General features: G+C 34.0%; 1 protein-coding gene across 5 annotated transcripts in view; it reads left to right on the top strand.

The window, feature by feature from the left end:
• The window catches only part of nup93 (nucleoporin 93), a 77464-nt gene that overhangs the window by 20202 nt on the left and 35508 nt on the right, over positions 1–21754 (top strand). For 3 of the 5 annotated variants that reach the window (XM_028809374.1, XM_028809373.1, XM_028809375.2), the window contains exon 4: positions 19334–19396. In XM_028809374.1, the coding sequence (XP_028665207.1) occupies positions 19334–19396 (63 nt within the window). Of the gene's footprint in view, positions 1–12626; positions 13093–13688; positions 13708–19333; positions 19397–21754 lie in introns of those variants that run through there. The other 2 variants (XM_028809377.2, XM_051931683.1) reach the window with 2 other exon arrangements.

Here is a 21754-nt window from a genome sequence, read left to right as displayed (position 1 = left end):
GTAAGTGAATTCACACAAGTGTCACTTGTTTAATACACATATTTAATCATATTAATTGACTAGTAGCATTTTCCTAGGCATTTACGAAGACATTTATAATGGATTAGCGTCCTATACATGGGTGGGTCCTGGTACCCAATGCTGCTGGGCTCTGCTGTCTGGTTTAAAAATGCCATGTTATGTTGTAGCATTTTACAGTGCTCTAATTTTTCATTAAATATTCTGTGAATTATTAATACTGATGTAGTTTTTCATGCAGTAAAGAAAATAACTAAAAAGGTTTGTATCCACCCAAGATTTTCAAAACCATGAAACTAAGCACGTTTGTTTTAAACAATATTAATGAAAAGTCAAACAAAATTAAACCTTTTATATTACAATATGGGCACGAGTTGCCTTGAAAACTTGCATATTGTAATCTTTTTAGTTAGCCAATAAAATATATCATTTTGTTTGACTTCTCATTGCATCAATAATGGCTAAGGTACAACACCCTAGTACTATAAATAATAATATAATATAAGAAACATAGCAGCTAAGTGTAAAGCCACTTCATATTTCTTAAACTTTATACTACAAAGTTTAATTTCACTTTCTTAATTATACATATACTGTAGTAGTAAAAAACATAAGTGCTTTCAAAAATGAAATATGAAGTATTAATATACTGTAGTTTGTATATATTATAGATATTTCCAGTATTAAGTGAGAAATATTACAAATATATTAGAAAGCAAAATATCCAGCATTATGATGATTTTTTTCCCTTCTAAGATGATAAATTTCTGAATTTGATCATAAAATCTGTGAATGTCACAGAACCTCAATTCAATTTTTAGAACTTATTTATTTTAAGGTCACAGTTAATTTTCTGAATAACTCAAAATATTGTCCAGTTTTAACAGTCGTAAATTAAGAATAAGATATCCATATTACTGCAGCATCATACTGTAATTTTCAGCTCTGATAAGAATAAGCTCTGTACTTTGCAGCAACAATCTTGGAAGGCAAATTAGCAGCTGCTTCAAGATACCATTAACTCATTAGCATGAGTAAACCATCCCCCCACTCAAACACACAAAAGGCATTTCTTTTATTCACCGCCTCTCCCTCCTCTTTTGTGTCAAATGCATCTTAGCAATTTTTACAGGGTAGCCTTTGCCAAGATAGAATATGAACATCCTGTAAGAAAAATGCATGGAATTTTAAAGAAGCAGACTCTTAAGAATGCTCCTGGAACAAAATATGGAAAATGGTGGAAAATTTCTTTAATATCTGTCAGAACATAAAGATCAAGGGCTGCTCCACTGCTGAATTTTCAGATTGACCAATCTAATAGGCTACTATATAGTTAAATTTAAGTCTTGAAATTTTTCCATTTGAGTATCTTTTGGCGCTTTAGGTCAAATGCATCTGTAACATGAGGAAAGCTTATACATATTAATTATTCTAGGACAATTAGCCATATAGGATATCATTTCAAATATAACTTTGTGAAAAAGTATTTTTACTACAGTATGAAAAATAGGCAATGTCCATTTAATGCTGCTCTTAAGAAAGAGGCCTTTATTTTGCACACACTTTGACAACTATTAGCCTGTATAGGTAAGAAAAATCATTTACCTGGCCAGTTATCTGCTCCTCAATTGCAGTTGGCAATTGCTTTGTAAGAGTCCAATCCCATATGAGACAATTAAGGAAAGCCTCCTGCATGTTCAGACACCCAATGTTTAGATTTAGAGGTTGGTACTTTTAAGAAAGCAGATCATTATGGGAACATCTTGAGTTTCAGTTTTGGTTTTGCCTCTGATTGAGTCAAGCTGTTTATCAACATCAGACACATTTGGACAAACAGTCTGCTTTCATACTTTCTTAATAAGTGGAAGCAGTCATTTTCATATACTGTAGCCCAATGCTTTAACGATGCAACACATCACACATGTCAGAGGCCTTCACGTTTTGGCAGATGACCAAAACGCAATAAATTACCTAGTGTATAAGGGGTGATCAGAAGGAGGAGCCTGAACCTGAAAACAGTATTCTACAATACTGATTTCATAAGTGGCCAAAAATTAGTTCCTGTTTACTAAGATAAATGAATTACAAGTTTCTAGTATTTGTGATTTAATGCATATGTTTTTTCAAAAAAGATGACAGCAAATGTGCTATCGCTGACTGGCACATGTTGATTAGGTCTGATTGAATCTCCAAACACATATTGTTCTCTAATATTAGAAATTCATCTATGTTGACATTAATATGGAAATAAGAAGCATACACGTTAAAGCAGAAATGATGAAAACTTGCAATTCACAGAGTATATTTTATTATACAGGAAGAAGTCTTTGTCCATTACGAAGAATAATACAGTAGAAACATTTACTGTATTCTTTCCTAAACTTATCAATGACAAAGGTCAGAAATCAGCAACAAAAGATTATTAGTTCAAGTGGTATGTAGCTATGTTTGTATATCCTAAAAACTGGACAGTGATCCTCAAAAAGTAGATATATTAGTAGTAGTAGTAATAATATTTATGTATTTGTTAAACCTGCTAAGCTCAAAGTGACTGATATATATAATATAAAAATAGAGAGAGAGAGAGAGTAGCAGGCTGGAAAATGGCTGTGATATCCACTATATTTGAATAACATGACAGATGGTTGCCCTGATTTTCTGTACATTTTAGGAATGCATAATAAATTATGTAAAGCAACACTTCAAGCTCGTATTTGAAAGTTCAACAAAAGTATTCAAGTGATACTATGTGTAGATTATTGAAATGAAGGAATCTTAAATTGGATTTTAAAAAGAAATGTGCTGCTTTCAGACATCGGTAGTTTTAACTTTGTAAAAAAGGAAGAGCCACAGAAGCATTTGCATCTGTTTTGTGCAAAAGAGAAAACAATTCAAACATATGTTTTATTGCCCAGTATCACAGGATATAGATCTAATATTTCTTTTTAAAAGTAGACATAAACACAGAAAGATTAAGGATTAAATTAGAGATTGCTAACAAAATATCAAGAAGCATATTTCTGAAAGAAACAATGTAAATTAGGTCAAATATTTCTTAAAATAATGTGGAAGGAATTCATACCCGTTTCCATTATTAAGTCTGTGCCAAGTTGCATATAGTGTTTTAGCCTGTAAACTAGCTTTAAGTAGACAATAATAAAACATGATTTTTTAATTTCTAAAGGTGTCAGGTTGTGCTATTCTCTCTACGAAGATTCACTGACATATTTTAATTATTTTTTTACTTTTTGGATTGCATTCAAATTTAATGGTAAATAATACATACATCTTATCCAATATAATGAATAATATGTTAATTCTTAAACACTTTTATTTACATTAAACTAATACATTTTGAAACAAACTTTAAGTATCGATTACACTTTTAACATATTTTAGCCCATGCAACGTCTAGTTTATATGTAATATTAGTTGTCAAATCTGCAAGCATGCTGCCTAAACCTTTGTTTGTTAGTTTGGTTGATCCATTATATTTGTATTCCCTGCAATGGTGCTCTAAATTAGTGAGGTACATTATAGGTTTGCATGTATTAATTGTCTGTGATTGTAATATTATGCAGAGATGCTAAATGATGTGATGTAATGACTTAGGAAAGTCGTCAGATCATGCAGACACGTAGACAAGAAACTGATAGATGCACTTTTTACAGAAAGCAATTCAGTGAGGTAGTACATTGCTCAGCGCCAGTGTCTGACATGTCCAGGAGACTGGGTTACAATACAGGCCTGGCTTTTGCATGTCCTCTCCTTTTTTATCTTTTCTATTTTTCTCTGGGTACTTTAGTTTTCTGTCAAATTCCAAATATTTATGGCTGGATTAGTTTGTAAATTCAAATTTACCCATTATGAATGAGTGTGTCCTACAGTGGAATAGTACAGCCCCCCACCACAACCACATCTAGAACTGGTTTCTCCCTTGTGCCTGACACAGCCAGGATATTGTTCCTATCTCTTGTGAATACTGAAATGGATTAAGCTGTTTCAAAGACGGATTGATTGGCTGTGAATTGATTCTGTACTAAATTTCATAATTTCATACTATTTTAATAAATAAAGGCATTCATTTAATGTTCTGACCAAAATATTGATTTATTTATTATATAATAATTTGTATATTTCTTGTGCAAAATGTATTTATTTAAACTACTGAATATATTGTCATGGCATATATTATCATAGCTGGTTATTAAAAATATATAGAAATAGTATCATCCTATGAAGAGGGGGCTATAATTCCTGGAGTGCTAGTTTGAGTCACTGATGCTGTAACACAAGCTTGTGTTAAATTATCCACTATATATCTAATTATCCTGTTCTGTCTGTATAAACCTAAATGTACAGATGCTATATATTATCGTGTTTATCATATATGGTGATACATGTATTAGTCTAAAATTTAAAGCTATGGTTGAGAAATGTTTTCATTAAGGTAAATGATTTGAGATCAATTCTGTGTATTATTTTGGAAACTATACCACCATACTATAGAGCATGAGAAATGAGGCAAGAAGTGTCACTGTTCACAAGGCAGCATAAACAAAAAGCTAAAAGTAGAAAAGTGTGATGCAAGAGCCTGGTGAAACTGATTAGAAGTGGAACCTCAGGTCACGACCATAATTCTTTCCAAAACTCTGGTCACAACCTGATTTGGTCGTGACCCAAAGTAATTTCCCCCATAGGATTGTATGTACAGTAATCCCTCCTCCATCGCGGGGGTTGCGTTCCAGAGCCACCCGCGAAATAAGAAAGTCCGCGAAGTAGAAACCATATGTTTGTATGGTTATTTTTATATTGTCATGCTTGGGTCACAGATTTGTGCAGAAACACAGGAGGTTGTAGAGAGACAGGAACGTTATTTAAACACTGCAAACAAACATTTGTCTCTTTTTCAAAAGTTTAAACTGTGCTCCATGACAAGACAGAGATGACAGTTCTGTCTCACAATTAAAAGAATGCAAACATACCTTCCTTTTCAAAGGAGTGCGCGTCAGGAGCACTGAATGTCAGAAAGTGAGAGAAAACCAAACAAATCAATAGGGCTGTTTTGCTTTTAAGTATGCGAAGCACTGCCGGTACAAAGCTGTTGAAGGCGGCAGCTCACACCCCCTCCGTCAGGAGCAGGGAGAGAGAGAGAGAGAAAGACAGAGAAAAACAGAGTGAAAAATCAATACGTGCCCTTTGAGCTTTTAAGTATGCGAAGCACAGTGCAGCATGTCGCTTCACGAAGCAGCTGCACACAGAAGGTAGCAACTCTTTCAGCATTTTTAGACGAGTGTCCGTATCGTCTAGGTGTGCGAACAGCCCCCCTGCTCACACCCCCTACGTCAGGATCAGAGAAAGTCAGCGCAAGAGAGAGAGAGAGAAAGTAAGTTGGGTAGCTTCTCAGCCATCTGCCAATAGCGTCCCTTGTATGAAATCAACTGGGCAAACCAACTGAGGAAGCATGTACCAGAAATTAAAAGATCCATTGTCCTCAGAAATCCGCGAAGCAGCAAAAAATCCGTGATATATATTTAAATATGCTTACATATAAAATCCGCGATAGAGTGAAGCCGCGAAAGGCGAAGCGCGATATAGCGAGGGATCACTGTACATTTGTTAGCAATGTCTGGAAGTTTCCTGGATTGTATTAGATTAGTTCATGGATTTGGGGAAAGTGAGGGCAGATTGGATTGTCTCTAAACTCCAAGTAAGCTAGGTGCATGAACGTGCTGGTAAGAAACATGGCAGAAAAAGATCATTGGAGCCACTTGCAAAAAACACCATAGAAAACTGAGCAGTGGTGCTGGAGGGGGACCGAGGAAGAAGACAGCCCCCAGTAAACCTCCTATGACAGAAAAAGTGAGAGAAATTGTGTTTGACAGTGTATTAGGCTATAAGCACCACTGATGATAAAATAATCAATAACAATAATAATAACAAAATCACACAAAATGAAGGTCTATCAATATATTGCAATACACTACAGCCACCAAAGTATAGTATTAAAAGATATCTCAGCATTAACATCAAATAGTCCAAACCAAAAGTAGAAACACAAATGAATATTAATACATTTCAAATTTTTGCTCAGTAGACTAAACTCTACTGTATCTAAGTAATCCACATCATGCACCTTTTAAGTTGTGCCACAAAAAAATCAATGGGTCAACTAAAAGGACTGTAGCCTTTAACACACAAGGAAAAACTTTAAATTTCAGTCTGCACATGTGTACACATGAGCAAAGGTATTCCTGCAAGATCCAAGGGCCGACCAAAGAAATCCTTAAAAGGACTGTGCCAGGCACAAAGAAATTTTCATATATTCAAAAAAAGAAATATTCTAGGTAGGAATTGTATTGAGCAAATCATAGGAAACTGTAACAATTTTGATTATGATCAGCAAGTTGAGTTCACTATAAACACATTTACATTAATATATTGAAGTAAGGGCGGCACGGTGGCGCAGTGGGTAGCGCTGCTGCCTCGCAGTTGGGAGACCTGGGGACCTGGGTTCGCTTCCCGGGTCCTCTCTGCGTGGAGTTTGCATGTTCTCCCCGTGTCTGCGTGGGTTTCCTCCGGGCGCTCTGGTTTCCTCCCACAGTCCAAAGACATGCTGGTTAGGTGGATTGGTGATTCTAAATTGGCCCTAGTGTGTGCTTGGTGTGTGGGTGTGTTTGTGTGTGTCCTGCGGTGGGTTGGCACCCTGCCCAGGATTGTTTCCTGCCTTGTGCCCTGTGTTGGCTGGGATTGGCTCCGGCAGACCCCCGTGACCCTGTGTTCGGATTCAGCGGGTTGGAAAATGGATGGATGGATGGATATTGAAGTAAGTTTACTACTTATTTATTTTGCACAATAGCCATCTTTGGGAGATGAGAGGACAGTTCTTCACTTGCCCTTAATGCAGTGATGCCACCAGTCAGAAGCAAGCATACCCTTCACTGAAGGGAGTATATTGAAGCAGCAGAGAATTTAACAATATTCATTGTGTGAGAATGTTAAAGTGTGGTGACGAGGCAGCTCCTGAAGAATAGATGACAGCAAAGTCTGGCCAGAGTATTATTATTATTATTATTTGCTTACTTAATTTGTCTCTCTGACACCTTTATCCAAGGCAACTCACAACATTTGAGATTGGTTATATTTCTTGTGTTTTTCCAACTGGGTAACGGACAGGCAAAGTGATTTGCTCATGGTCACACAGTGTCAGTTGCGGGATTTGAATCCTATGTGCACTCAGTTTTAAGTGTTGATTTGTACAATGTAGATCCATTTTCAGGTGGTATTCAGTCAAAATTAACATTGGCAAAAGAATTAAAAATAAAATAAAGCTTAAATGGGAAACTCTCATGTTAGAATCTTAGCTGTTTTTAATTACTCACGTATAAAATATTTTTGTAGAACTCCTTTAGATCCTAATTTCACACAAGTGAGACAACTAGAAAGGTTTTGCTTATATGTGCAGTTTTGTTGTGGAGATAACATTGGAATGATTGTGTCATCCTATGAGCAGCTAATGGGAGTTTTTGGTGCTAAACAATTTCTAAATAACTCCGGTTCTTTTTCAAGGTTACAGATCACCTGTTTTAAAATGTTTTCCCAGTGTTCTCTGTGTTTCTTATTGTTAATTTTTATGCTGCCACAGATCTGTTAAAGGCCTTTCTTGCAGTGTTAATGTGCCCTGACTTTGTCAGTTCATCTGTTTATGTGTCTGACTAATATTAGTGTCACTCCTAATTATGCTAGATTTTTAATTTAATAGTTTAAATTAATAAACACATATGGAAATTGTACTGAAATTGTTATTCTTTAACATACATTTTTGTTTGCATTTGTGTCTGCTTATGTCAATTGCCATTAGATCTATAAAATAATTGAGGAAATTTTGCAGGAAGTCAATTAAAAATGCAAAAATTAATAAAGAAAATCCTGTGCATTAAAAGATATACCACAAACAAAATCCTCAAAATGTGGGCACAGTAGGATTGACTAATGAATTTAATTTTCTGGAATGTTAACCAATAACCAGAGAAATCACTCAGTACTGGATATTCAAGATTCTTTGCTGACAAAGCAATACCAAAGCTGAAAGTGCAAGTAGTGAAGAGATAAAAAAGCTCTGCATTTTCTGCATCTGTAACATGGCAGTAGCAAATTTGCTTGCTTTTCTGTGAATCTTAGTTTAGTAAATAGAAGCATTTTCCATCAGCAGCAAAAGCAACATGCTGAATAGCATGAGCATGTACCGAGAAGTTGTCTTAGTTTTCTTACTTGTAAAGCAGCAATATGAATGTGCCTGTAATCTGTAGACATGACACTATTACTGTTACAACTACTACTACTAATACTACTTTCAAAGTCTTTTAGAAATACTTAATTTATCACAGTATTAGAGCTGTTTTTCTGTCAGATATGGGACTGATTTTAAAAGGTAGAAACCTAGATACATTGATTGAAATTGAGCTTTCTGCTACAACCAGCCACATAATAGCTTCTTTCAGTTGGGTGTATACAGCTAACATTATTGTCATTAGCCAAGCCTAAACCATTGGTCAGTTTGGATTTCAGCCATCCTTTTTTATCAATAGCTCAGCTGGAAAAAATACAGTTGTGGTCAGCATTATTGGTACCCTTGCATTTTATGTATATCATGTGTAATATTTTGATGGAAACATGGACAGTGAAACAACTTTGGTTTATATACATTAATTTTTTTGATACAGAGCAGCACAGGATCAATCAAACAGCTACTGAAGGAAATTAGTGAAAATTGTATCGTATGAACTTTTATTTTTATTTACAGTTTTTATACTATTAATGGTACATTTTTGAATGTTTCAAATCAGATTGATGCAAAGAATTGCATTTTAATTGCAGTGAAGTTAAACTCGTTTGCAATAAATTGCCAGTATTCACATGACATTAATCAATGATTAATCAGTGAATGATGGCTTTAACGCTCAAGAAGGGTTGCTTTCATTCCCCTTTTCCTTAATGACCATGAAAAACACAAGACATTAGAAGAACTCATAAATCTGTATATAAAGATGCAAAAGGGAATATGGCCAATTCCTGGGACCTCTGCATTTCTGTTTCCATATTTTGCAGTGTTACTAAAAATTTAACTGCTCATTGAACTATCAAGAACCTTGCAGAACTTCATGGGTATGGGAAAACTGTTCAAAAAACGTCATTAAAGATCATTATGAAATGCTGAAATAACAACATGTAAAATATCCAAAGAGATTAAAATTTACCTTGCGCGACCTGGATTGATGGCTTCAACCCATGCTTACATTCCACATGCTAAACCAAGAAGGGCTTTGCGGATGAAGGCTAATTAGGACGCACCATTCAAAGACAAGCATAAAAAGGCACTACTGATCTATGGCTAAGCCTACCCAGACAAACTAAAATCATTTTGGGAAAATGTTCTATGGTTTGATGAACTCAAAATAGAGCTCTTTGGCAATGCAGACCAACGATATTTATTTATTTATTTATTTTGTTAATTTCTGACAAAATGTAGTTCATAAGGAAAAGAGCAGCCTACAGTTAAATGTGATGGATGTTTCATAATATTTTGGGGCACCTGTGCTGTTTCCGGTAGCACCTCTGAACCGTACGCCTATTAAGGGAATCATGAAATTACAAGAATACCAGGGCACGTAAAAGTAGAATATGCTAGTCAGTACCAGAAAACTAGGTATGGGCCAAAAATCATTGGCCCTCCTGCAAGACCATGCCCCAAGACATACATTGAAAATCAAAAATGAATGATTAAAATGATAAAATTGGCTATATGCAATTAAATCCTATCTCATTCCCACTGGAAACAATTGGAATGAACTGGAAACTGCTATTGGTAAAAGGTATCCTGCAAATATTCAGGTGCTAGAACAACTTGAGATGGAAGAGTGGGAGAAAATACTGTCAGAAAGGTGCAAGAAACTTACTGATGGCTATAAGAAATGTTTGGAACTGTCATCATTGCCAGTTGAGCAATCAAGTATTAGGGGAAAAAGTTACATGCAAGTTGAACAAACATAATTTTTGTTGTTTATCCTAGCTGTGCTAATCACGATTCAAGAGTTTGTTCATAGCACACACAGTTATACAAATAGAATGTGCATTAAAATGATAAACAATGTTAATCAATTGTTTCTTAAAATATTGTATGTTGTATACTAAACTGTATAAAAACTGCAATGACCAATGTACATTAAATGCTAACATCAAACATTCTAACTACAGTAACTACACTTAGTAAGACAAATCCTGTTTGTTGCAGGGGTTCTACCAGCTTGAAGTAGCACCTGGATTGTTGATTGCAAAGTAATTCATAAAGGCTACTGATACTTATACAGAATATATTTTCCCAATTTGTATACTTGGTCTTTCTATAGTTGAGCTTTGTTGCTTTCCTTGCTGGATAGCTATCATTTCATTTATTTCTGTAATTATCCATCCATCCATCCATCCATCCATCCATCCATCCATCCATCCATCCATCCATCCATCCATCCATTCATTCATTCATTCATCCATCCATTTTCTGAACCCGATTTATATTTTACAGCATCACAAGTATTGAAGCATCTGGAGCAAATGAGAAAACCAAACCTTAATGTGTTGCTAGTTTGTTGTCGCTTTCGGGCACACCCATACATAAATAAATTAACAAGTTAAGTGTTATAAGTGGAATGAAACCTTAAAAAAATTCACAGATATGGAGAAAACATTTAAACTCCACACTTTTAATGTATATAGTGAAGTCATCATTTACACTGACCTACAGATCTTTTTTTGGTGCAGTGCTACAGAATATCTAAATTGCAGTTCTATATAAATCTGTTCAACGGGTGATTGACTTCTTAATGGTTTTAAACCCAGTTACACAACTCTCTGAGGAGACTACTATGTTTGTGAGGCTGAATCTGTCTTGATGTTCAAACCTCATTTCAAGTCTCAACTGATATGTTTTGCTGTATAATTGCTATCTTTACACCTCCAGATTTGAATAATCCTTTTTACCATACTATGTGTTCATCTGTAGTGCTCATTTTTGAAAGCCGTACCCTAAATTTATGATGTTATCTTTTCTTCTTACTTTTTTTTTCTATGTGAGGTTTCCCCTTTGCCTTTAGTTTTATATTATAACACTGTTTGCTGTGTACAGTTACTTGCAGTTGTACATACATTTAAAATGGGTCATTTCTAACCTGCTATATCCTAACACAGGGTCATAGGGGTCTGCTGGAGCCAATCCCAACCAGCCATTTAAAATGGGTGCCAGTTATATTTCTTGTTGTCTGTTAATGCTACATTTTTGTTTTTAAATGTATAGTATTTGCAAAGCTGACATTTAGTATAATAGTACATTTTTCACATTTGATACTGTTTTGAAAATTTTGCTAGCTCTTTAAAATAAGATATAGTGGTGTCTGCTTTTAAACATGTCAAATAAATATATTGTAGGTTGATTTACTGATTGATGAGTCTTACTTTGCTCATATCTGCAAGCATTTCTTGGCCTACTCTGAGGCTCGGCATTTCTCAGCTTTTGCTTATCTCAATTCGTCTCAATGTCTTGCTTAGTTTACTGAAACAGAGCTTAGTCTACATCAGTTTCTCATGCCCTAAAAATTATTTCTTCCTCTTCCTATTATCATTAGTAATTACTACTACTACTACTAGTACAACTATTATTATTTTGGCCTAAGACAGACTGTTTCCAAAAAGAGTGAGTGTATTAAGTTGGTTATAATCAGCGCTGCCTGAGGTTCGTTTAATTAATTTTAAACCTTTGAAAATATACAGTATTGGTGCTTGACTAATCTTTGTACTGTTCATCATTGCAAAGAATGTGGGCAACTTCCTGATGAAACGTATTGGCTTCTACACTTTCGTATTAGTTTTACTCATTAATGAAAATTTCCTGTTATCCACATCACAATCATTATTTCAGAGTTAATTTAAAATCTGTTTTTATAAATGATGCTAAGACCTCATTAAATCAAACGCTGCTGGATTTTCTTATGCCATTGTGTATAGCTGAGCCTATTAAATGGTCTTGAAGATTATTTAGAAATCTAATAAGTACATAAAGCAAATATGACAAAAATGTGTTCTAAAGTCTCATTTGATTTTTAAGTATAGAAAGTAAAGTAATAATTGAAAGAAAAATATTCAGCCACTTTACAGAGTATAAAATACGTTCTGCCAGTTTATAGGAACCTCAATATTTTAATATTTGCTGGTTTTGTGAATCTCTAATGAATATTAAACAATTTATTTCACAATTGTATGTTGCTACCACATTGCTTTTTTTGCTTAATTTACTAATAGTTTGCTAAATGGCAAAAAATGACAAAGAAAAAATGGTGCATTAAAATGGCGGAATCAGGCGAGCCATAAAGGAAAAAATACATCTTAACCCAGGCCACCCTGACATATGCTAATAGAAGCTGCAATGTAGACTAAGCAAACTGCTTTGGATTTGATCCCACATGCTCCATCAGTGCATCGCTATGCAGCATAAGAAACAAAAAAAAAAAACACTTCTCTCATTAACAAAACATGACAGCTAAAAGGATTATTAGCCTAATTTTTAGGCAGGGCATCGGAAGCCATCAAAAATTCCCATTATCATAATTGCATTGCGCAAGGAGGTGGGGGGGGTGGGTAGTGGTAAAAGGACATAGGTTGAATTCACTGTCCTCCCCCGCTCTCCCCCTAAGTCTGCAAGTTAAGATGGTATGGTCCTCTGACAATAAAATATCACACTGTAACCCTGTGAAGTGTTACACATGAATTACTGGTTTGAGACCAGTGATTTTCTTCCTAGAGGTCTCTCAGTTTTGCCGACCAAGCAGCGCCATGGATGCAGTGTTAGGTATCACTTTGGGGCACAGAAGAAAAAAAAAAAGAATTTAGCTTTTTATTATTTGGCTAAAGAATAGCCTGAGAAAAAAGAAGCTTTGTTTTGTGACATAAAGAAACAACTTCAGCTATGCATCTGACGAGATGGAGACTGGCTAGCCTGACCCTTGAGATGCAGCTTTAAGCGTTTAAGTAAGTTGTTCTTGTTAAGCTTTTTATTTGAAATTGTTGTGCTTACTGCAGATTCATTGGAAAATAAACTGCCTAATAGCTTCTAAGGTGGGAGGGAGGTGTAAGGGGCGGCAACTAGTTGTAAAATAAATCTTTTTATATAATTTGTTGGCAGACTGAAGACTGACTACCACATTATATTAATTTGCTTTAATGCTTATTCGCCTAGATGTTCATATTTTTTTATTAGACACACTAATTTTTAATGGAGAGTGTTAACAGTTAAAGCATTTCATAGAATAATATGAAATTCAAGAGCTTTAGTAAGTGGGTTCTGTCTATAATTTTTAATGATGTTAGTGAGCATTTTTTTTTCTTTCTAATATTTGGTGTTGCCATCATCAAAAATATACTGTAAAGCTGTATAAATAAGTAGTGTATGAAAGTGGAAGAATTTATATAGCATTTTAATGAGTAATATGCAGTACTGTTTAATATTAGTAGTCACACTAAATGTGGTTTACATGAGAGGATATTCCTGTCTAGCTTTGCAGGCGGTGCCTGCACTCATAGAAACACACTGCAGAATGCAACACTGGTTGTCAGATGTGCAAACCACAGCATGGGACTTCAAAGGTATTGTCCTAAATGATAATTAGTCGGATTGTACTGGGGAGGATCTTTTCTGGGTGGGGATGATAAAATATCTATGATAGGCCTGCACCATTACTGTGCAAATTCTGATAACAAGTGAAGATTTAAAGACCGTGTTAGTTAATGCATGTATTCCTGGACAAGTGGCTTAACAGTTCTGCACAATACACATTTGGTTCATTTTTGAAGAAAGTCTTAAGTTAGACAAATAGTATTTAGATTAAAGATTTGGTTAGGTGATGTTTCTCAACATTAAAAATAGCTTATATTAACTAAACATTTTCAAGTCTAAATGTATGTATTCAAATCACAGTTTCTTGTATTTTACTGTTATCAGGTTTTACCAACCACTCCTTGTATGATGAGAAATAGTGTGCTGTAAAGTATAGAGTGCTTGACTCTTTGATACTAAATTTAATATCTTATTTTAAAAAGAGCCACATGCTCAGTTTTGAGGAGGCTTTTCAATAAGATTTGATTATTAAATATCAGCAGACTGGTGATAAAAATGGTTAAATGCCAGCATGTAAGCATGCACGCATTAACGCATACGCCATGTATGTTTCTACTTATGTAAAAGGGTGTGGTGCCAGTACTATGGAGTTGAATTCCACCAGTGCACACATCACGTGCCAATAAATCAAAATATGAGTTACACTGCATCATCTATTTAAATTTTAAATTATATATGTAAACATTGTAATATGGATGTATGCATTCATATTATATATACCGAGTAACTCTGTTGCAGAACCAAGATTTCTCATCTAGTAAAATTTCTTTTACTCTATTGTTTTTTGATTTCTACATTTAAATTACTGTAGTGCATATTGTTTTCAACACAGTACAGAAAGTTAAATGTTAAAATGGTTCTTTGCCTTTCTATATACTAACGACCTAGAAAATAGAATAGTGAATGCCGAAGATGTTTGTTCTAGAAGTAAAACTACAGCAAACCTTGCATACGATTATGCAGAATAAAAATTATTTACATATTGAAAGAATTATAATTGGCATGATGACTTGCTTTTTGATTCCACTTGCTAATTCTTTTTTTATAAATATGAGAAATGATTTTATGCAAAGTCATTGCCCAACCTTTAGTTTTATGTTTCATGTTTTAGAGGTTTTCTTTTGCCTCTTGTTTTCAATTATTTTCATATACTCTTGTAATTTAAATAAATCAGTCAATGGATCTTGTTCTTGTGCTGGCCATTGTTTAGGATAAAATCAAAGATGTGGTCTGTTGGTTATAAGTCCAATGAAATTGTCATTGTGTTCTAGGTGGACCTGCAAACGAACATAGAGTAGCATGACAAAAATCAACAACTCATTTAAAGTACTCAGTTTATATAGTTCATACCCATGATTCAGCATGAATGATAGTGAAGATAATGACAAATAAAATATACAGCAAAACTTCCAAATGCTTAAATATCTTAAAGTAAATTGGCTTGTCTTATTGACTACATCAAACATCTTTTCTTCATTGGACTGCATAATAACATAATGGGTAGCATTATTGTCCGCCAGAACTGAACACTAGTTAGATTCTGACTAGGGTGTGTTCCATGTGAAGCTAGCATGATTTTTTTGTGTTTACCCAGGCTTCTTCTCGGGATTTGAATGTCCTTGTACAGTCTACAGGCCCACAGTTACATTCATTGGCAGAACTAAATTGCCTTGATATTGATATTGATTGTGCATTTTTGTCCAGGATTTATTCCTTTCTTGCATTAAAATTGCTATATCTGGGCATTTTTCTACACAACCCCATGCCTAAAGGCTTTCAAAGATATGTATATAGAATAAAAATATAACTAGGTTAGAATACTATCACATTGTAATAACTTGTATGTCCTTTTGCAGAAATTGTGCTGTTTGTCATGTTACTAACTGCTTTGCACACTACTTTTTGGCATACTGCCAAGTGGCTTTTGAATATTTTGAGGATTTTTTTTTGCCACCTAGAAAGTTCTCAGGATCTAACACGTCTTAGATGGTAACTATAAGCAACTGTATTATAAATTTTCACAGGGCATGAAATTTAAAATGATTTTATGTAATTTATGCTGTGTTGCATGCAGCTCATAGATATTAGATGGGATGCTTACATCTTTTCTAGATTTGAAAATGTATACTTGGTCTTTCAGAGTTCTGAAGATTTGTGGCAACCTCCATACCTTAATATTAGATTCCAATTTTTTGTTATCTTGTCAACTTTGTTAATACATCTTTATGAAATATTACTTCTTTTGTTTAAAGTTTAAGTATGCTGCTGCTTTTCCTTCACAAAGCTGTTTGGTGTTATCTCCCTAAAGGAATGCTACAGCCAAAAATGAACATTTTTATCTGTTATTTCCTCAATGTTTATTGTAGTGATTGCTTAAAAATATTAAAACTCTGGGTTTCATAGAGATAACAAACTAGTGAGTTATGGAGACCAGTAGGGGCCAATTTTGAACTGCAGCAGGACAATATTAAAACATATGAAAAAGTTAAATGTGTTACATAATCCAAATATCAGTTATCTAGTGGTTCAAAATGTATGCATTTTTTGTTAAATAAATATGTCTGGAAAACGAGAATGGTGCATGAAAGTGAAGCACATTTAAGTGAATTGGACTTTTTAAGTTGACAACTCACCCCTCTGCCCCAACATTCAAGAGCCCTGTCTTCAGTTCAAAAGGTCAATCCTTATTGATTGGGCTTCACTGTAAATTTTTTTTGCTGTTGCTTTAATGGTAGTCATGAACATCTTCACTGCCATTCATAATATAAAGGTTAAAAATTTTATTTAATCCATGAGTTACTGTAGCATTTATTACTTCCTTATATAAAAACTATTTCCACAAATGTTAGTACTGCATATGGTCAAGACAAATACTTTGGAGTTCAAAAGTTTTTATTCTTACTCTTACCATTGGGCAGATTTGTAATGCTGCACACATTAAAAATATAGTAAATTCCTAGTAAAATGCATAACACTACGTACATTTCATATAAATCCATTTTGGATACATTTTGGATTTTTTGGCAGTGATTCAGTGTTTAAAAAAGCAACTAAGGATGGTGTAGAGAATGATAAAGATAATTTGTGCACTTGACAATGTATAGGAAATTGATGCAAGTCTAGTAGCATAAGAGAGAAGTACAACAAAGCTTAAAAATATACAGATAAAAAGGGACTGCATGTTTTGTTGATCAAGGCTGTAAAGACTCTCCTTGCTCATTCTTCAGTTTACTAAAGTGCAGACTACTGACCAAATTAAGGCAGAATCCTACTTTTAGTGTAATTTTAAAGCCAATGACACTGAAAACAGTAGCTTACACACAAATTTTCTTAAGCTGAAATAGCCAAGGACCCGTAGCTTCCCAATAGCCATAGCCTGGTAGCCCTTTAGGGAGCAATGCTTCCTGACACCTCTCTTAAGCATTTTGTGAATTTTCTCATTATTCTCTAAGCCATGTTTTGATACCTAATTAAATACACAAATCTTGAAGACTATTTATCAATAAAAATAGTATATATTAAGCAATATTTCTTAAAAACAAAAGTATAAGAAATATGGTGTTGGTCAAAAAATGATAACAGTCTTGCAAAATCAACTCTCTTGTTGTTGTTTTACTATTTGTAATGGAATTAGGTAGGTTGAGAATGGGGGTGGAAAGCATTATGCTAAATTGTAATTTTGACATGATACCACAGCAGATTTTTTATGGAATCAGTTCAATTTTGAACAATGAATTTGTATGTACATATCTGCTACTGTCTTTATAACATACTTAAAAGACTTAAAACATCTTAATTGATGATTGTAATCAGGCAAAAATAAATAAACACAGTGAATTATTTATGTTATTCAGCAGCCATAGTAAAAGATTCCTGGTATTGCTCAAGCCCCAAAGCTGTTTTTTAATGCCGGGATACAACCGCTTGATGTCTTTAAGGAGGATGTTTTAGTTTTCTTATTACATTGTTTGTCTTTTATGTCCATATATATATGTATATATGTATGTATGTATTTATGTACCATCTGAACATTTAAGGTGTTAAAAGGATGTATGAATAGGGTTAAAACGAGCTGTAAGCTTTTTTCGGGGTGCTAGAGGAGCAATGTATAGTAACTAAATCAGCAGTGCTTATAAAGGTAAATTAGTAGAAGGCAGAGATAGATGTGAATTTAAAATCATTAGCTGAACAACCTGTAAAGTATTTCTTTTTTTTTTTTAAATTGTGCATTAATTTCTGACAGTCTTCACTGGATGAAGCAGAAAAGGTGAGGGCATTTAGAGCTGAAAGAAGTCTGCAAACTCTGGATTATATGAAAAAGAATAGATTAGCTTTATTTGCAATGATAAGGGAAGAGTAACAGTTAATTTGGTAAATTTTTCTGGTAATCATTTTTACTTTATCGGAACTTTATCGGTATTTAAAAAATTAAATACTTGTGCGCATTTAACTTTTAAAATTTCATTTTTTTTTCTTTGTGCATCTCTGTTTTTATTATTTTTAGAGCATTTGTAAATCAGATAGAACATATTGAATTTTTAATTATATTTGAATTAATAGCAACTAAATAATCATGTTGCAAATAAGATGATGTCTAAAAGTCAAGACAGTGGTTTATCGTAGAAACTCTAAGAATTAGTATTTTTTAGATGAGAACATTAGATCAGGAATTAATAAGGTTTCAGTTACAGAACACGAGCCAAATTTATTGAATCATCCATCCATCCATTATCCAACCCGCTGAATCCGAACACAGGGTCACGGGGGTCAGCTGGAGCCAATCCCAGCCAACACAGGGCACAAGGCAGGAACCAATCCCGGGCAGGGTGCCAACCCATCCGCAGATTTGTTGAATCAGTGATCTAGAAATTGTTTTGAACAAACCAAACATTAGGTGCTTCAGCCTTTCAGCCCAAGTCTAAACTGGACTTAAATACTTCAGGTCTGTTGCTTATATTTTGTTTAATTAATTTTAACTAATTTTAAAATTTCCAGCAAAAAATCCCATTTTTAAAAGTGACCCTTAAATGGAAGGAAAATGTCATTAACTTACTATGCCATTAACAATGTTATCATTGCATAAAAAGACCAGTGTAACTACGATGTTTGGTTAAAAAATTGTGTTTCATTCTTTCACGAGGCAGGTTGAAGCAGCATGTCTTACTATTACTTGTTTCAGGTAATATGCCATCACTAGAAACATCATTGTTTCACATTGCTACTGTTATTACTTACATGATCTACAAAAAGTAAGGTTTTAAGCTAGTTAAACTAATTGTGAGGAAAATATTTTGCTGGGTGGGTGGAAGTTATAGAATATGTAAGAGTAGTTTTGACTTTGATTGGGTTTCTGTGAATTAAGAGGTAGCCTAGCGGATATTTTTTCTTTAAAAAAAATTAAAAAGATTAACTTTTTGTTATTCACATGCCAAAATATAAGGAAATGCTTCATCTTTAGGTCATAAAGTTTAATAATTGATGCTTAAATAAGTTTTTAAAAATAATTTGAATCCTTTATGGACTTGAGCCTATTTTCTATATTTATCTGGACACCAAATTTAAGTTACATATATATATATATCTATTTCCCCCTAGGGTTTTCTGAAAAATGAACGAGATAATGCACTGTTATCTGCTATTGAGGAGTCAAGAAGAAGGGTGAGTACACACTTTTTTGTTGAGGAACACTTCAAGTTTTATATTCAAAGTGACAAATGCTTCTTTGCATTAAATATCATGTGCATGAAAAGAATTCCTTTCCTTGAAAAGATGTAGAAAATCTTCCAATTCATTACTTTGGTCATTGTTCATGCAAGTACTTAGAGCTTTTATGTATTGGAAAAATTATACTATTAGTTTAGGTTTACTACAGGAGTACACTTGTATTATATATAGCATAAAACAGATAATCTTCTATGTGAACTCTTTCAATAAAAACTGATTTATATGTACTTCAAGTTAGAAAGCATAGTAGGGACTGATTTTCAGATTATGGTACAGCTTGGTGTTTTTGACTCTTGTGAGTAATGCATAAGATTTACAGGCCCTCTCTGTTTTAGGATTTAGCTAATTTTCTTGTGAATCATGAGTAGCTGCATATATTTTGAAGAACCATTTTCCATTTATTGTGGCATCTTCTAATTATAAATTTCAATCTCTTACTCTGAATTTAGAAACTCATTGTCTTATCCTAAAATTAGTTAATGCGGAATTTCAGGCAAGACTAATTAAGAGTTTTGTAATTAAAATATGTCCCTAGGTAGATCGGAAAATGGAAAACTTCTTGAAATCTTTCCTTCTCACAGTCTGTTACTATATATTTGTCATTAACCCAAAAATCTTTGAAACCTAATTTGACCAATGTTGTTTTCTTTGATCAAAATAGCAATAATCATTGATGTAAACAGTTGGTCTTGTGTACTGTTATTAATTCATTGACAACATCAGATTAAAAAATAGCTGTTTAAAGCATACAAGAAAATACTAAAATTACTGTGTATATCTGCAGTGCAGAGGAAGAATGGACAAGACTACATATTCAAGTGAGATAAATACAGCATGGTGATGAGTGACATAGACATCAACGTGTCAGGAATGTGCTGGGGCTTTCATGCATTGACAGTGTCACAGGTGTATTGATAACAGGCCATCACTCCAAATCCCTGAACTAACCGCAAACTTGTTATTAGAAATGGGATCTGTTATTAAAGAGGCAGATAAATCTGACATGACTTATGCAGGGTACATGATGGCCTACAATGTGTCCGTTAAATAGAAATGTGGTAATTAAAAAAAGCAATTGGATAGAGTGTGGAGACCACCAACCCCTCTGACCTCCAATCCTGTCAACAACAAAAATAGCAAAAAAAAAGCTGTGCAGTTGCAGTGGATTAAGGAACTCAAGCTGGGTGTACCGGAGGTTTGAAAAATAAACAGCTGACCGAATGAATCCTAGTTCATCTGATTCCTGCTGACCCACACTGATGGAAAGAAAACAATAAGACTAAAACCTTATGGATCGATACTGCTGGGTGTCAGTAATGCAGGCTGTTTTTGGCTGTGTAATTGTATGGGTTGCGTTTTTGTGGAACACTTACGGTTGTTTAATACAAGTACTTCAATGTATCGTGATGTTTAAACATTGTTGTTGATCAAGCTCACCCCTCTCACTGCAGCAGCTAACTCCTCGGAGAGCTGTTATTTTCAATAAAATAATGTTACATACCACAAGGCTAGGTAAGTCCCTGGAACATGATAGTGAATTTAGCAGAAGCCTCCTTGGTCTCCAGACCTTAGTCCTGTTGAACCATTAACATAGTTTGCAATAGCTTTAAAATTACTTTGAAGTGAACATGGGAATGCATTTTTCTACAGCATATTCAATTTTCTGAGTCCATGTTACCTAATTATTTCAAAGGCCTGCAAATATTCTAGAGTTTATGCAAATGTAAGTGAGCAAGAATAGGTATTATTTTAAAAGCATACAAAACATTTCAAGAACTAAAAATTGAGTTCTCCTACTCTTCGTGAATGTTGGTGGGTATCTTTTGCCTTTGGTAGTTAAAACTTATTAAATTATCAAAATAATTTGGAGAAAAGATGTTTTGGCTAAGTTACCAAAATAAAATGAAAGTGATAAGGAGGGTAAGTTTTGCAGGAATTGAATTTAACATTCATATCTATTATTAGTTGTTTCATTATAGTGCCTGTGTCTTTGTAAACTTTCATACTCTCAAAAGACAGATGCTAATCAGTTTATAATATAAAACACCATTTTTTGATAATTCATCAGTTTTGGAAATAAAATTCAACATAAAACAATCTCACCTGTCATCAATAATATATACTAATAGGTGAGATTCTTTAGGAAAACATATGCCTTTGATTTGCCCAGAAAAAATTGTCTTAATGTGCCATTATACTTTACTCTAGTAGCCAAGACCATGTAGTTGATTGGTGATCATTCATAAATACTGATTTTTTAAAAGATATCCAAGTAACATAACATTTTTAAAC

Source organism: Erpetoichthys calabaricus, chromosome 9, assembly GCF_900747795.2.
Source record: "Erpetoichthys calabaricus chromosome 9, fErpCal1.3, whole genome shotgun sequence".
Taxonomy (NCBI): Eukaryota; Metazoa; Chordata; class Cladistia; order Polypteriformes; family Polypteridae; genus Erpetoichthys; species Erpetoichthys calabaricus.
This window is presented reverse-complemented; position numbering and strand designations above follow the sequence as displayed.